The sequence below is a fragment of the Eubalaena glacialis genome, chromosome 8 (assembly GCF_028564815.1).
Source record: "Eubalaena glacialis isolate mEubGla1 chromosome 8, mEubGla1.1.hap2.+ XY, whole genome shotgun sequence".
Taxonomy (NCBI): Eukaryota; Metazoa; Chordata; class Mammalia; order Artiodactyla; family Balaenidae; genus Eubalaena; species Eubalaena glacialis.
This window is the reverse complement of record NC_083723.1, coordinates 104,353,947-104,370,475: the sequence shown is the minus strand read 5'-3', so window position 1 is coordinate 104,370,475 and position 16,529 is coordinate 104,353,947. Positions and strand designations below refer to the sequence as shown.

The 16,529-nt window shown below is 50.5% G+C and overlaps 2 protein-coding genes across 3 annotated transcripts; one reads left to right on the top strand and one right to left on the bottom strand.

The window, feature by feature from the left end:
* Nucleotides 1-883: 883 nt before the first annotated feature.
* ARF5 (ADP ribosylation factor 5) lies at nucleotides 884-3,855 on the bottom strand. Its single transcript, XM_061198019.1, has 6 exons — nucleotides 3,664-3,855; nucleotides 3,059-3,139; nucleotides 2,614-2,723; nucleotides 2,079-2,150; nucleotides 1,469-1,594; nucleotides 884-1,366 (listed from the first exon to the last, which is right to left on the bottom strand). The coding sequence occupies exons 1-6, from the start codon at nucleotides 3,728-3,730 to the stop codon at nucleotides 1,280-1,282; spliced, it is 543 nt and encodes a 180-aa protein (XP_061054002.1). The 5' UTR covers nucleotides 3,731-3,855; the 3' UTR covers nucleotides 884-1,279.
* Nucleotides 3,856-6,650: 2,795 nt separating this feature from the next.
* On the top strand, nucleotides 6,651-10,380 carry GCC1 (GRIP and coiled-coil domain containing 1). 2 transcript variants are annotated; one of them, XM_061198018.1, is made up of 3 exons: nucleotides 6,651-8,044; nucleotides 8,903-10,231; nucleotides 10,270-10,380. In XM_061198018.1, exons 1-2 carry the CDS (start codon nucleotides 7,013-7,015, stop codon nucleotides 10,196-10,198), a joined length of 2,328 nt encoding a protein of 775 aa, XP_061054001.1. In that variant the 5' UTR covers nucleotides 6,651-7,012; the 3' UTR covers nucleotides 10,199-10,231; nucleotides 10,270-10,380. The 2 variants fall into 2 exon arrangements, with proteins under 2 accessions (XP_061054001.1, XP_061054000.1); XM_061198017.1 differs by having other exon boundaries at nucleotides 8,903-10,380.
* The last annotated feature ends 6,149 nt before the right edge of the window (nucleotides 10,381-16,529 follow it).

Genomic DNA, 16,529 nt, shown 5'->3' with positions numbered 1-16,529 from the left:
CATCAATCCACAGCCCAGAGGAAGTGGGTCCAGGGCCACTGGCACTAGCCTCCCATCACTCCAGGCATCGAGGTAACTAAGACTGGGAATCAGAACTTCAGCCTGTGCCAACCACCACCTGTGACTTCAGGCAAGTCCCTCCCTTTCTTCACTTGTGTTCCTCATTTTAATCATAGGCTAGAAATCAACCTCTTTCCTCCCTAGGTAGTGGGTTCTGCCTGGCTCCCTTGGGGCTCAAGTGTTTTTAGAGTTCAAGATACCTAAGAAAAATCTATTAATTTCTATGGCCCTTGGGAGGATGATGCCAAAACACCTCAGAAGGTACTTTTCAGGGAGTGTGAGGAAACCCTAGATAACCAGCAAGGATCAGATTACTCATGCTAATCAGGAAGGGCTGGCTCAGGAGCAGGGTAAGGAGACTGGCCTTGGTGGGGGGACCACAGAGCACCCTCTTCGGTCCCCAGTTGCCCTGCTGCTGGGCAACCAGCCAGGGCTGCCCCTAAGGATATCAGTCCTTCCCTCACCAAGGAGTCTCTGTTGTCCAATAGCCTCCAGGACCCACTGCCTACTTCTCTAAGTAGCTGGGAGATGGATGGGAAATGGGCGTTAGGTGGTGTATAGACCCATGAAGGTAGAGCCTGTTACCGCAGCAAAGGTCCCTTGGAATTGGGGAAGGAAGGGGATTTCCTCCTCTGGAGCCCCTAAATACTTCCAATCTCAAGAGTAAAGGAGGAGAAGCTGAGCTAGATGAGGGCAGCGATGTGTGTGTGTGCTTGGGGGACGGGGCTGGCCCTGCAGCCTTAGCTGCTTTGAGCCTCTCCCATATTGTCTCTTTGCAGCCAATAACCCAGCCCCCGACCTCTAGGCTACAGACAACACCGTGTACAAACCACAGCAAATTTATTACTCAATATCCAGTGCCACATCATAGCACCACCCGGAGCCCTCACCTTCCCTCCCCACCTGGCCCCAAGGGTACACCCGAAACGGAAGAAACAAAAGTAAACCCAGATCCCTGCTCCTCCTCTGGCAGAAGGGGCCTTGGCCCCGGAAGCCCCTTTCCACAGGTCCCAGAAGGCAGGAGAGCGGAGCCCTCCGTGCCCAGAGAGCGGGGCCCCAGGCTCCGACAACAGAGACAACATGCAGGCAGGAGCAGAGGCCGGTGTCTGCGGGGGAGGAGGAGTTGGGGGGGAAGGGCACTGCCTGAGGAGTCCGGGAGTCTGGTCACTCCGGGATGCACGCGGGAGCTTCTGGGCAGCAGGGGCCGGCCCCTGGTTGGTTAGCGCTTCGACAGCTCGTGGGACAGCCAGTCCAGCCCATCATACAAACCCGTGCCTTGGGTGGCACAGGTGGCCTGGACGTACCACTGTGGGGAGAAGGAAAGAAAGGGGTCAGGAGCAGGGAAGAAAAGGAGATGCCTTTATTTCCTGCCCGGCCTGGGGCCCCTTTGGGAGAGGCAGGCCCTCACCGTGCGGCTGCGCAAGTGCTGTAGCCCCAGCTTGTCGGTCAGCTCGCTCACGGGCATGGCGTTGGGCATGTCCTGCTTGTTGGCAAACACCAGCAGCACCGCATCCCGCAGCTCATCCTCCTGCAGCTGGGAGAGGCGAAGGGGGTGGAATCCAGCTGTGTACGGGAGCCCCCCTTTTTACCTTCTAGCATATTTGTGAGAAGAATAGAATACTGTGTCGTCTACTGCTGAACCCAAGACAGAGTTATAAACTAGCTTGAGGCCATTTTGGCCTGAAGTCCAGAAAGGGTCTTTTTCTAATTTGACTCCTTTCCCTAGTCAAAATGACAAAATTTCCAAATGGAAAAATAAGAACGTAAGATGATGTTTCTCTCCACCACGCAGAACTCCCCCCTCCCCACCAACTTCTCCGAGTCAGTTGTGAAGACAGGAGAGAATGCAAGGAAAAAAGTAAGTCCTATACTTTTTACCTGACCCCAATTCAAAACAGGGTGAGCTACTTCTTGTGACTGTGTCCACAAAGAGAATCACACATTCAAGGCCTGTGAGGCATTTCCTGACTCTCACACCAGCACAGAGATCTCTCTGTCCCAGGGCTCTGGGGGCTCACCATCTTCTGGAGTTCATCAGCAGATTCTTGGACCCGCTCTCGGTCATTACTGTCCACCACGAAGATGAGGCCCTGGGTGGGAAGGAAGAAAGGAAGGAGGAGCAATCACTCGAGCCTGGGACATATACACCCTAGTCTGGCTCTTTCTCTCTTCTGCCCACATCTAATTGTGTCTAAACCCTTCTCATCTAGTAAACTTCCACTACGGCTTTGCAGATGTCCTCGCACAAACGGGAGACACCCAGCAAAGGATACAGCCTCTGCCCTCAGGCAACCAGTCTAGCTAAAAGATGTGCAAGGGAACAGGGAAAGACATGTGATGAGAGCTAAATCAGGCAGTGTGTATTCAGAATTCTGCTTCTCAGGAGAAGCTTACGGTGGCTAAGTCTCAAAAGTCTGAGGCCAGTTCTGAAGGATGAGGAGAGGCTAGCCTACAAATGAGGGTAGAAGGAGGTAAGGGCTTTTTCCTGGCCTGGGCCAACATCTCAGTCTTTCTGACCTTAACCCTCTTCCCCTGGGGTTGGGGAGCCCCAACCTGAGTGTTCTGGAAGTAGTGCCGCCACAGAGGCCGAATCTTGTCCTGGCCTCCCACGTCCCACACTGTGAAACAGATGTTCTTGTATTCCACTGTTTCCACGTTGAAGCCTGCAGATAATTGGTAAAAATATGAGGAAGAAGTCCTGAAAGGAAGGAACTCACTAAAACTAAGTGGATTCAGCAGGGATATAAAACTAGAAGGCAACGATCAAGGCCCAGGGGAAAAGAACCCCAGAGGACCAGCTAGCCCACAGATGGGGCTGGGCTAGGTCACATCCATCCCGCCTCATCTTGCACGTAAAGATACCCTGACCCACTTCTCAGGTAGCAGTATCTGATGTCAGGGTCAGCTCCCTGCACAGAAATAAGGGCCTGGGGCAGAATGCAGAGCAGATCCTCAGAAGGGCCGCCGCCGCGCTCCCGCTCCTCCCGTCCAGACTCACCTATGGTGGGGATGGTGGTGACAATCTCCCCCAACTTCAGTTTGTACAGGATTGTGGTCTTGCCGGCTGCATCCAAGCCAACTGCAACGGAGAGGGACACAGGGATGGAGATGGGAGCGAGGGAGCCCCCTAGAGCCCAGGGAAGGGGAGAGACCAGGACAGCTGATGGTGACGGGGGCGGAGAGCCCGAGCGCCTCCAGGTGCGCGCTGTTATCTACCTTCGGGGCCTTGAGTGCAGTAGGGTGGGGAGCGCCAACTCCTGCCCCCAAAGCGGGGGAGGGGCGGCAGAGGATTGAGGGGAAAGAGGCGCAAGAGAAAGGCCGCGCTCCTTTTAAAAGTCGTCTCCAAGGGCGGAATCCTCCCTTCTTACCAGCCGGGCTGGGGCGAAGGGAGCTTCACCCCACCCAGGCCCGCAGCTCTCAGTCTCAGGCCCCGGGGACGGTGCTGCAGACCGCGACCCACCCGAGAGTAGCGGCCCAAGGGGGTTAGGAGGCGGGTGACTCGGGGTCAGAGACCGGGGTGAGCTGGGCTGGAGGGACGCGGGGGCGAGAGGGCTGCGCGGGGGCTGGTGCTCCAGTCCGGGCCGCGCGCTTGATCTGCCTCACCCATGAGGATCCGCATCTGCTTCTTCCCAAAGATCCGCGAAAAGAGCGCGGACACGGTGAGGCCCATGGCGGGGCCCGGGGGAGGGGGCGCGGGCACGGACGCGGGGTGCGGGCTGGAACCGGCCGCTGGGGGATGGGGCCCAGCAGCAGCAGAAGGAGGCGCCGCCGCGGCCTCCGCGCGTCCCGGCCGGCCCTACGTCACCTCGGGCCGTCCCCCGCCCTGGCCCCGCCCCCAGGCCCGCCCCCGCCCCGCCTCCAGACCGTGGCTCTGGAAGACACTGAAGTTGAGCAAGCCTCCGCAGCCTCCGCAGTCCCGCGCCAGCTTTAAAGATGGAAAGGGCCTGGGTCTCCCGCAGTTCCTAGCACGCCTGTCAGGTCTATGGCGCTGAACCGGCAACCCGGGCAGGGCCGAGGAAAGCCTACAACGCTCCATAACGGCCCTAGACCCCCATCTTCAGTGGCCGGTCGCTGGGCCTTGGTTTGTTGCGTCCAACCCACTCTGGGCTCCGGTTTAGCTCTTGGTAACCTCCAGCCTCCTCCCCGGGGGAGCGGAAGTTCTGTGCAAGTGTCTTAGTCCTCCCTTTTGTCCTCCCAGCTCCCAGCGAGGGACTCTGAACGTAGCAGGTGGTTCAGTGACCGTAGAATCTCGAGAGGAGTACGCCAGAGGTGGAAGAAGATGCGCTTCATGGTTCCTTAAAACGCCACCTTCATAGATCCCCAATCAGCAGAAACAGTGGAAGATCCCCAGTTCTGGCGGCGGGGTCGTAGACCCTACTCCTGTATACTGGAGAACTCTGCCTTCGCCTTGATGGCCCTGGAAACAATGCCTTTCAGTCGAAGAGGGCAGCCTTTCTAAAGTTCCCTCCTCACTCTGCCACAGACCTGGGAACCTGGATTTTCAATGCACAGCTATCTAGGATTTTGTGAGGCTCTTGCCAAAGAGCTTCATAAGTTATTTCCCCACTCATCTTAGCATCTGAGGCGAAATAGCAAGATAGGAATTAATTTAAATTTCTTCTATGGCAGAGACTGGGTCAATGCCAGGCACCTAATATATGCTTAACAAATGCTGGCTGGGTTGAATGGACTATTTGGTTGCTCAGTGGAGCAAGGGCAGGCGTTTTGCCTATTCTGGATTTGCAGTGGGCTTCTAGGATCAGTTGCTTATGGACTGGACATGGTGAAGTGAGCTGGGAATCAGAGAAAGTTCCTTCCTCCCTCCCTCCCTTCCACAGATATTTACTGAGTACCCACTTTGTGCCATTGTTCCAGGCCTCAGTTCAATTCTCAGTTCTGCCTTTTTTTGGGGGGGGGGGGCTTGACTTCAACAATACTCACAACCTATCATTTTCTCATCTGTAAAGGGAGACTAATATCTGTTCTGTCTCATGAGGTTATGGTGAAGATTAAAATAAGATAATGTATCTGAATGTTTTGTGTGATGCGGCTGATGTTATCTGGGCCACCAAGAATCTGGGTCTGAACAGACTTCTAGTGTCTGCCCCATCCTGACCCTCAGTCTGTAAAGAGAACAGACTCTGGGCACCAGGTATGAGTGAATACATGACTTTTTTACTCTTCAGTCATAGACTTGCATTCCTAAGAAGGCTTTTACAATGTTGAAGAGCACATTTAAAAGAGTTCCAATATAATAACACAACTAGTGGTGACCAAGTCATCTTTAGCTCTTTCAATTAGCCTTTTTCTTTCCATCCCTGTTGTCAGTGCTCTATTTCACTACCATCTGGTCCCCATGAATGAAAATGGCCTTCTGCACCTTGGTATCTTCACCTTGTCATACAAGACTTGATGATGCCACTCTTGTGATGAAAATCCTTTAGTGTCTTATCACCCAAGATAAAATCCAAATGCCTTAATTTGGGTCCTCATCTATTGTGTCAGCCCCATCTGTTGCCACCTCCTTCGCATACCCTAAGCTACTGCCTTGAAATGATTCTCAGTGCTTCCCGGGTGAGCCAGGCTCTCTGATGCCCCAGGAGTCCTTGCAATTTTTTCCCCTCTGCCTGGAATGTTTGTTTCCCTCATCTCTAGTTAGATGGGCAATCAGTACTCATCCTTCAAATCCCGAAGTATTTCCACTGAGAGCCTTCTCTGTCTCCCCTAGACAGGCCTCCCTCCTCTTAACTTCTGTACCACTTTGAATATACTCCTGTTTGCATGTCTGCTTCCTCTCTAGATGTGGTCTCCTTGAGGGCAGGACCTTGTGTCTTCATGGTGATCATCTGGCACAGCATTTGGTTATGTTGAGACTCGGACTGATCCAGATAGGATTCTAAACCTACTGGCTGTGTGACCTTGGGCGTGTTACTTAGCTTCTCTGTGCCTCATGTTTCCCTATCTGTAAAATAGTGCTAATAATACCCACTCAGCAGAATTATTGTAAAGACTAAATAACAAAACTCCTGTGAAGCTTCTGAAATATAGTTGGCACTTAGGATGGACATCACGGCTATATATATTTGTTTAATGAACTCAGCAGAACTCAGGAAGGATGCTAATAATTATACTGTACACCTACTAGGTGCCAAATACTGTCCTAGAAAGGGTTGCCATTTTCGTGGTCCGAAAGGGAGTCTTAATTGTTGCTCTTTAGGGACAAATGCACTGAGCCCCCAAACAGTGGGGTCGTGTCGCTCACCTGGGTCTTTGGTAAGGACTCAGTGCGACGTCGCCCCCGTCCCTCGCTGATCGTAGCGCTAGGGCAAGATCAGGCGCCCTCACCAAACCAGCATTACTTCCGTGTACTCGACTTTGCTTGCTCTGCTCTGGTGGAGAGTGACCAGCGCTCTGTTGGAGAGTGACCGACTCGTGGCCCAGCTGGGTTCGCAACAGGCGGCTTCCCACCCACAGGCTGAAGTAGCCCCGCCCACCTCGCGCCCACGGGAGGCGGGGTCTGAGGCGTCGTGCTGTCGTCACTTCCAGCGGACCCGGAAGCGCGGTTGTCCAGCCGCTAGGGTTAGGAGGTCGGAATGGGGCTACGCTCAGCTTAAAGCTTTGGCCCGTCGTGAGTCCGGGGCCGGCCGGTGCTGCTGTGGCCCGCGCGAGCGGGGAGCGCGGAGCGGCTTTTGGGACACTGCGGGCGAGCCCTGGCAGTGTGCTCCTCTCGTGCCAGCGTCGCCCCGCCTCTAGGATAGGACCCGCCCCTGCCCTCCTGCCTGGGACCTGGCGGGCGCTTCTGCCAGGCTGCCCTGCTGCCTTGCATCCGGTCTCGAATAGCTGTGAGGAGCGGATGTAAGGCCTTAGGGACAACTCTCTCCCCGCCAGCGTCTTCGTGACCCTCTCCCAGGCTGTCCGAACACTGACGTGGAACAACCCGTTCTGAACCCTCATGGAGAAGTTTGGGATGAATTTCGGGGGCGGCCCAAGCAAGAAGGACCTGCTGGAGACCATTGAGACCCAGAAGAAGCAGCTCCTCCAGTACCAGGCACGTCTCAAGGATGTAGTCCGCGCCTATAAAAGTCTGCTGAAAGAGAAAGAGGCGCTGGAGGCCAGCATTAAGGTGCTGTCGGTATCCCACGAAGCGGATGTGGGCCTTGCAGGTGTCCAGCCTCAAGGCCTCACCTTTCCTGACTCTGTGGATGACCGATGCTCCACTCACAGCGAGGATAGCACTGGGACCGCCACCAGCTTAGATACTGCGGCCAGTCTCACCAGCACCAAGGGTGAGTTTGGGGTAGAAGATGACAGACTGGCCCGTGGACCACCACCTCTAAAGTGCGAAGAGGCCAGTGGATCGGAGAGCGGCGTTAGCAGTAGTAGTGGGGATGGACCATCTGGGAGTGGGGAGGTGGACAAACGACTGCACCAGCTGAAGACTCAGTTGGCGACTTTGACCAGCTCTTTGGCTACAGTCACCCAGGAGAAGTCCCGCATGGAAGCTTCTTACCTGGCTGATAAAAAGAAGATGAAACAGGACTTAGATAATGCCAGTAAAAAAGCAGAGGAGGAGAGGGGCCGGCTGGAGGGAGAATTGAAGGGGCTGCAGGAGCAGATAGCAGAAACCAAAGCCCGACTTATCACGCAGCAGCACGATCGGGCCCAAGAGCAGAGTGACCATGCCTTGATGCTGCGTGAGCTTCAGAAGCTGCTGCAGGAGGAGAGGACCCAGCGCCAGGACTTGGAGCTTCGATTGGAAGAGACCCGAGAAGCTCTGGCTGGGCGGGCCTATGCAGCCGGTCAGATGGAAGGGTTTGAACTGCAAACCAAGCAGCTGACCCGTGAGGTAGAGGAGCTGAAAGGTGAGCTGCAGGGTCTTCGAGATGAGAAGAATCGGCCTGACCCCCGGCTGCAGGAGCTTCAGGAAGAGGCCGCCTGCCTTAAAAGCCATTTCCAGGCTCAGCTGCAGCAGGAAATGAGGAAGGTAATTATCTTCATCTCCTTCAAACAGTAGTCATTTAATCTGAAGTGGGGAAATATTAGGGCTTTTTTTCCTCCTTTGATAGTTAGAACTAAGTGGCTGCACTGTCGATTTCTGATGCTATTCAAAAAGTTTCACTTGTGAGCCCTGGGAAATCCTTTTCTGTGTGGTGTTGACAGTATCCACAGAGTGTGCTTCCAATAGGATGTGGAGTTTCTGAGTGTAGGCCGGGTTGGAGCCAGACGGCTCTGAGCATCTGGGCATTGGCATCTTCCCAGCTGTGCTCTGTGAAGCAGTGTAGTGGCGGCTGTGCAGTGAAAGGTGGAGTGTATGCTTGTAGGAATATGCCTATATATAGGTAGCAGTGTATGCCTATAGGTAGGGTGGGTGAAGGGGGCCAAGGGAATTTTCTCAGAAGAAATAACCTGTTGTATTGCTTGCAGTCAACATTTGCCTAGTCTGGAAAGGTATGCTATTTTACAGTGCCACCTTTCAGTGTTGGGAGAGATCCAAGTCAATTTTGAACTTCCAGGAATATTGGAAGAGGAAAAGAATGTCATATGGTTAAGAGCACACTTCACATGTGAGCTTGGCGTATGAGAAGAGAGAGCAGAAACACTAAAGCAGAACAACAGCAGATCTACAAAGGTTCTTAATGTTGTTTGGTATAATGTGTGTCTGGGAGCAGGTTACAGGAGCTTGGGTTAGCTCCCAAATGAACAGAAAAATTCCCAGTTCCCATTTTTGCCAGGCCACCTCTGTCCCATAACCCTTTTGCTCCCCTCTCTTGCTTTCTCAAAGTTTGCCATCGGGCCTTGTGGCTTTTCTGGATGCATCTCCACCTGTTCCCTTGTTTTCCAGACAGCCCTCGCCGAAGATCAGCTACGACAGCAATCGCAGTTGGAAGAGCAGAGGGTGGCGGCCCTGGAGAATCAAATATCTGAGGTGTCGGAACTGCTGGGCACCTATGAGAAAGCCAAGCAGAAGGACCAGCTGGCCATCCAGAAGCTGAAGGAGCGCATTCTTCAGCTGGACCTGGAGAACAAGACACTGGCGCTAGCGGCCTCTAGCCGGTCCCCTCTGGACAGCCATGGAGAGGAGTCCAGTCTGGATGTCAATGTCCTGAAGGACAAGATGGAGAAGCTGAAGAGGCTGCTGCAGGTTGCGGCCAGGAAGAGCCAGGTGACCTTGGACGTGGAGAAGCTCTGCAACCTGGAGATAATGCCCAGCTCAGAGGCTGCCGACGGGGAGAAGGCCAGCGTGCTCTACTACCAGCAGGAGCTGAAACAGCTGAAGGAGGAGTTTGAGCGGTACAAGATGCGGGCCCAGGTCGTCCTCAAGAGCAAGAACGTCAAAGACGGGAACCTGGGCAAGGAGCTGGAGGAAGCCCGGGAGCAGCTGGCGGAGCTGAAGGAGAAGTACATCTCGCTGCGGCTGTCCTGCGAGGAGCTCGAATGCCAGCACCAGCAGGAGGCTGAGGGCTGGAAGCAGGAGCTGGCCCGGCTGCAGCACATCCACAGGCAGGAGCTGGAGCGGAGCCAGCTGGACTTCAGGGACCGCGCGCTGAAACTGGAGGAGGAGCTGCACAAGCAGCGGGACCGGGCCCTGGCCGTGCTGGCCGAGAAGGACCTGGAGCTGGAGCAGCTGCGTTCCGTGGCCTCGTCCTCTGGGCTGCCGGGACGCAGAAGCCCTGTGGGCAGTGTGGGCCCCGGGGATCCGGCGGACACATCTGCCCCGGACAGCCTGACCCAAGCCCTGCAACTGGCTGCGGCCAACGAGCCCACTTTCTTCCTTTATGCCGAGCAGTTGGCCCGCAAGGACGTGGAGGTCACGTCCCTGAGGAAGCAGAAGCACAGGCTGGAGGGGGAGGTGCATCAGCTGCAGGATCGGCTGCTGGAGGAGGGGGAGCGGCATCGGGAGGAGGTGGGGGCCCTGCAGAGCCACATTGCAAAGAACATCAGGGACCAGAGTCGGGAGGGAGCCAACCTGGAGTACCTCAAGAACATCATCTACCGCTTCCTGACCTTGCCGGACACCGTGGGCCGCCAGCAGACGCTCACTGCCATCCTCACCATCTTGCACTTCAGTCCAGAGGAGAAACAAGTGATCATGCGGCTCCCAGCCGGTGCTAGTTGGTGGCCTTCTGGCAAGAGATGATGCCCTTTTCACTAACTCCTCAATTTTCTGTGCCTCTTCTGTGAGAAGGGGCAGGCTCTGGTTTCTCCTGCCTCTTCTCTTACATTATCATTTCTTCACTGTGTTGACCTGGGAGGAATCCTCAATGTGGGTTGGGATTTTCTGCCAAATGCCATTAATGCCATTTTATCCTTGGGTCCTAGAGATGCTGAAAGTGTTGGGACAGCATCTTCTGGTGGTGTGTGTGAGGGGAAGCGGGGGGAGAGGTTAGGACTCAGAGGTGCAAAAGTTGGGGAAGTGAGAGTCTTTTAAAATAAGGTTTTTTAGGTTTTAATATCATACTCCTAGTGCAGAGCTAGGAGTACATATGACTCCAAAGGGAGTTCAGTTAATTTCTCAACATGCACAAGGACCAGCTATTTACTCCATCTCATCAAAATCTTGAGTCTGGTCAACTGCTGCCCCAATTCTCTGGGGACAGAAATTCAGGCTGGAGAGGGACCAGGAAGTTTGAAATAGTGACAGATTGTCCCCTAGTCCAAACGGCCAAGGAATAGTGAACTTGGGAAGTTCATCTTGGAACCTGGGAAGCTTGGAATACTTAGGGCTAGGTACGACATAATCAATCTGGACAAAACACACCACTTGTGACCATCCTAGAGAGAACCCTGAGCGCCAGTTGGATCTTAGGGATTTCCTGAGTGACTGCTTTTGGCCTGGATAGGGTTCTAGACCTCTCACATTTGTCCCTGTCTTAACCTGTCTGCCCAGGGTTGGCCTGAGGTTGTGAGTGAATGACTTTGCTAGCTTTCCCTCAATGTTGAACTTCCATTAAGAAAAAATTCTGCCTTCTTACAGAGAGGGGTCTGATGAGGAAGCTCTGATCCTGCCTGGATACAAGGAGTTAGCACAGAGATTTACACCGTCCCCCCCAAGCTGCTTCTGCCTTTGTAGGGACAGGGAAGAGGAAGAAGATCTGCTGCAGAGGATTCCAGAAGGATGCTATGACCCTCACAGGAAAGTGGTGGAAATTCAGCTGAGGCCGGGCTGGGGTACTTGCTGCTCTGTGGATGGCATTCTGGCTAAATCTCCACGTCCCTGCAGCCAGGGTGTTCATGCATTACTGTCACCAGAGTACTTTGCCCACTCACTTAGGGAGGTAATAGAGTTTCAGTCCGTAAGCCTCGTCTTTCCCACACATGTTACTACTAAAGGAGGGGCTCAGAAAAGTTGGGTTCAAACAGTATCACTTCCCAATTCTTTGCTTTCCCCCATCTGCTCTGGCTGGTTGTAGAGATCTTTGGATCCTAAAGACCAGTGCTTTGCCACTGACTGGGCTAATATGTATCTTTCTGTTATTTCATCATAGCAATCTGTTTTGTGAGGGTTTGGGGGTGCAGAGACTGTGATTAAATGTTCTGATTGGGAGGCTGGGTGACCTGGACTATTTACAGTAAGCAGACTTAGCGGAACAGAAGAGATGTGTTCAAATGATAATAACCACGGAATCATTAAACCTGACCAACTTGACCAGTGTGCTTCCTTAATGATATATATATATGGACATAAATGGAGTGTGAATGTAAATGGGAAATGAAAAGGATGTAAGAAATATTTCATCATATTAATCCATGAGCTTGAGTCTAGGGAGGAATACCTCAATGCTTTAACTGCCTCAATTACAGCCCAAATTTTTTAGCCTGGAATTGTGTATGAGTGTGTATAGGCAACTACACTGGAAAAAGCCTTCTCATGGGTTTAGTGGGCGAGCTTGAAACTTCCATAATTACTGCTTTGAACTTTATTTTATTTATTTATTTTTAAAAATTAATTAATTTATTTATCTTAAAAAATTTATTTTTGGCTGTGTTGGGTCTTCGTTTCTGTGCGAGGGCTTTCTCTAGTTGCGGCAAGCGGGGGCCACTCTTCATCTTGGTGCGTGGGCCTCTCACTGTCGTGGCCTCTCTTGTTGCGGAGCACAGGCTCCAGACGCGCAGGCTCAGTAGTTGTGGCTCACGGGCCTAGTTGCTCCGCGGCATGTGGGATCTTCCCAGACCAGGGCTTGAACCCGTGTCCCCTGCATTGGCAGGCAGACTCTCAACCACTGCGCCACCAGGGAAGCCCCTGCGTTGGGTCTTCGTTGCTGTGCGTGGGCTTTCTTTAGTTGCGGTGAGTGGGAGCTACTCTTTGTTGCGGTGCGCGGGCTTCTCATTGCGGTGGCTTCTCGTTGCGGAGCATGGGCTCTAGGCGCGTGGGCTTCCGTAGTTGTGACACGGGCTCTAGAGCGCAGGCTCAGTAGTTGTGGCACATGGGCTTAGTTGCTCCACGGCATGTGGGATCTTCCCAGACCAGGGCTCGAACCCGTGTGTCCTGCATTGGCAGGTGGATTCTTAACCACTGCGCCACCAGGGAAGCCCTGCTTTAAACTTTAGAAGTAATCTGCTTATGAATGCTTTATTATACTTCAAACCAGGATTCATGGTATCCTGGAAAAGTTTCTCAGGATATCAAGCTAAACTAAATGATGATGATGATGATGATGGTGGTGGTGGTGGTGGCGGTGGCGGTGGCGGTGGCGGTGGCGATGATCATCTCTTAATTTTCTTACCTGATCCCCTTAAATGTAGGATATATTATGATTGTTGTTATTCCTAGGTGGTTTTGGACAGAATAGAAAGATCCATAGTCACAGCTGCTTTCCTAGGACTAATAATTCTGTGCTTTTGACTTTTGAGGAGATATTAAACGAGCAAAGAAGGAAGGCAGTTTCAGATTAATACTTTTAAGTATTGATATACATAAGGCTGCGAATGCTCCAACTGAAAGGAAAAGACTTGGTCCCTTCCTACCCTTAAGGACACAAATTCCTTGTCTTCCCTCCCCTTTCCCCCAAATAAGTTTTCCAGTTATTTGACTGGTATGCCTGTTCTAGATACTCTAAGAAAGGAAAAGGAGAGAGAGAGAGAAAGAATTTAGATGAGACACAAAAAAATTTATAGTTTATTACAAGATATTGAATAGCTTGAATATAGTTCCCTGTGCTATAGAGCAGGACCTTGTTGTTTATTTTATATATAGTAGTTTGTATCTGCTAATCCCAAACTGCTAATTTATCCCTCGCCCCCGTCTCCTTTGGTAGTCATAAGTTTATTTTCTGTGTCTGTGAGTCTGTTTCTGTTTTGTAAATAAGTTCATTTGTATCATTTTTTAGATTTTACATGTAAGTGATACCATATTTGTTCTTCTCTGACTTCACTTAGTATGATAATCTCTTGGTCCATGCATGTTGCTACAGATGGCATTATTTCATTCTTTTTTATGGCTGGGTAGTAGTCCATTCTATGTATGTATATACCACATCTTCTTTGTCCATTCATCTGTCAATGGACATTTAGGTTGTTTCCATGTCTTGGCTATCATAAATAGTGCTGCAGTGAACATTGGGGTGCATGTATCTTTTCAAATTATAGTTTTCTCTAGATTATGCCCAGGCGTGGGATTGCTGGATCATATGGCAACTCTATTTTTAGTTTTTTGAGGAACCTCCATACTGTTCTTCATAGTGGCTACACCAATTTACATTCCCACCAACAGTGTATGGGGGTTCCCTTTTCTCCACACCCTCTCCAGCCTTTATTATTTGTAGACTTTTTGATGATGGCCATTCTGACCGGTGTGAGGTGATACCTCATTGTAGTTTTTATTTGCATTTTTCTAAATAATTAGCAATGTTGAATATCTTTTCATGTACCTATTGGCCATCTGTATGTCTTCTTTGGAGAAATGTCTATTCAGGTCTTCTGACCATTTTTTGATTGGATTGTTTGTTTTTTGTTATTGAGTTATATGAGCTGTCTGTATATTTTGGAAATTAAGCCCTTGGTTGCATCGTTTGCAAATATTTCTCCCAGTCCATAGGTTGTCTTTTTGTTTCTTATATGGTTTCCTTTGCTGTGAAAAAGCTTGTAAGTTTGATTAGGACCCATTTGTTTATTTTTGTTTTTATTTCTGTTGCCTTGGGATACTGACCTAAGAAAACATTGCTGCGATTTATGCCAGAGAATGTTTTGCCTGTGTTCTCTTCTAGGAGTTTTGTGGTGTCATGTCTTATATTTAAGTCTTTAAGACACTTTGAGTTCACTTTTGTGTTTGGTGAGAGGGTATGTTCTAACTTCACTGATTTACATGCAGCTGTCCAGCTTTCCCAGCACCACTTGCTGAAGAGACTGTCTTTTCTCCATTGTATATTCTTGCCTCCTTTGTCAAAGATTAATTGACCATAGGTGTGTGGGTTTGTTTCTGGGCTCTCTATTATGTTCCATTGATCCGTATGTCTCTTTTTGTGCCAGCACCTCTCTGTTTTGATTACTGAAGCTTTGTAGTATTGTCTGAAGTCTGGGAGGGTTATGCTTCCAGCTTTGTTCTTTTTCCTCAGGATTGCTTTGGCAATTCTGGGTCTTTTGTGGTTGCATATAAATTTTAGGATTATTTAGAACTGGGATCATTTTAACTAAATGAGAGGAGGATATCAGCTATTACTATACTGTGTTCCAATAATAACCTCCAGTAAAGCTGGGGAAACACCTTTGGGAATTGGAAATAGAACCGTAATGAATTGGTCACTTTACCCAATCTTCAACCACCTCTACTCTCTCCCCTCCACTCTCTTCCTCTGCCTCTCCCAGGCAGCCTGGCTTACTCGGATTGATGGTTTTTGGAGCAAGGAACTAGATTCAGACATTTTGGGCTAAAATCTCAGTCCAATCTCCTGCCAACTGTATAACCTTGATTAATCACTTAATCTCTCTGAATTTAATTTTCTTATAATGGGAATAATGATACCTGTTTCAGGGTTATAGTCTCAGGTTATAAAGAAATTAAGTACAGAAAGAACCAGCACAGTATCTGAAACAAAGTAGGTGCTAAACCACATTAGTTTTTTTCCCCAAGAATTGGCAGAATTGGAAGTTAGACTGAGCTTTTCTTGATTTCTTAGGCACAAATATTTCCATAAACAAAAGGAAAAATGACTATCTTTTATCAAGTGCTTGCTCTGAAGCTGACTGCTAGCATTTCCCCTGCGTTATTTTACTTAATCCTCACAGCAGTCTTGTGAGGAAGCATATCTATTTTGCAAATGAGGAAATGGAGGCTTGGCAGGATGAATTGCCCAAGGCCCAGAGCCAGGGATGGTAGAACCTGGATTCAAACCCATTTATCTGAACCGAGCGGCCCAGCTCTTTCTGCCGTCTGTGCCGCCAGAGGGCAATGTGGAATCCTGAGGACGCGGTGCTTGCCCAGGAGTTCAGGCGGCTGTGTTTCTGGCCTGGGCTGGGGAGGAAGGGGTACTTGTCCAGGTGGTCCTCTCTTCAGTGGCAAAAAACTGCCTTATAATTTCTCTGAAGCCTCATTTTTTCGTAACAGCAGAAAAACAACAGAGCTCTTTCACACCGAAAGTTCTGAAGTGGACTCGTTGTTACCGCTCAGTTTTATGTGAGTTTGAGTAGTAACAGCCTGTTTTTTCCTGGGACCCGGATCTCCTGAATAACCTAAATATCAAAGCTTCTGACAAACCCACAGGTCAGGGGACCCAGAAAAGTGAAGGTCACCTGCAAGCCAGTGACCCTCATGGGTAAACCCTGTCCCTTGACTTCAGCAAGGAGACCATCTCTGGTTCAGTGTAAATTTGTCCATCCCTATGGGCTGCCGCTGAGGGACCACACTGTCTTTCTTATTTGAGAGAATGAATCTAAAGGCTGATACCACTTTACATGAACATGAGTTTTTTAATGCAAATCACATGCAAATTTTTTATTAGCTGAGGCTGTGCTGTCTGTACAGTCAAAATATTTTGGGGGTTAATATTTAGAGTAGGGTCCATTGTCTTTCCTTTAGTTCAACAGCTATCAGGTTTAAAAAATGAAGCCTCAGCCTGGGGAATTTCATGCCCCTTTGGGTGGATGTCTTTGCTCTGGCATCCTGTATAGTCCACTGGGATATCTGCCCAACTTGGAGCCTTAGCCAGCTGAGAGGAGCTTTGAAGGAGTCTGGAAGCCAAGCTTGTTTGTGTTGGTTTTGAACACTTACATTGTATCACCTGGTTGGATTACATTTCCCAAACCTAGGATCCTTAGGCACACTGTTTTCTCCACCTTCAAAATCCACCCCCCAACCCTATCCCAGCCATGTGCAGTATGGTCCTATCCTTTCAGACTCAGCTGAAACATCACTCTGTCCATGCTGATTTTTCCGATACTCAGGGATGATCAGGTACTTCCCTGAGGTCCTTTAGCACTTTGTTCATACAACCTTGGGCACAGTCATTTCTTGTACTTTCATTTTAAATTTACTT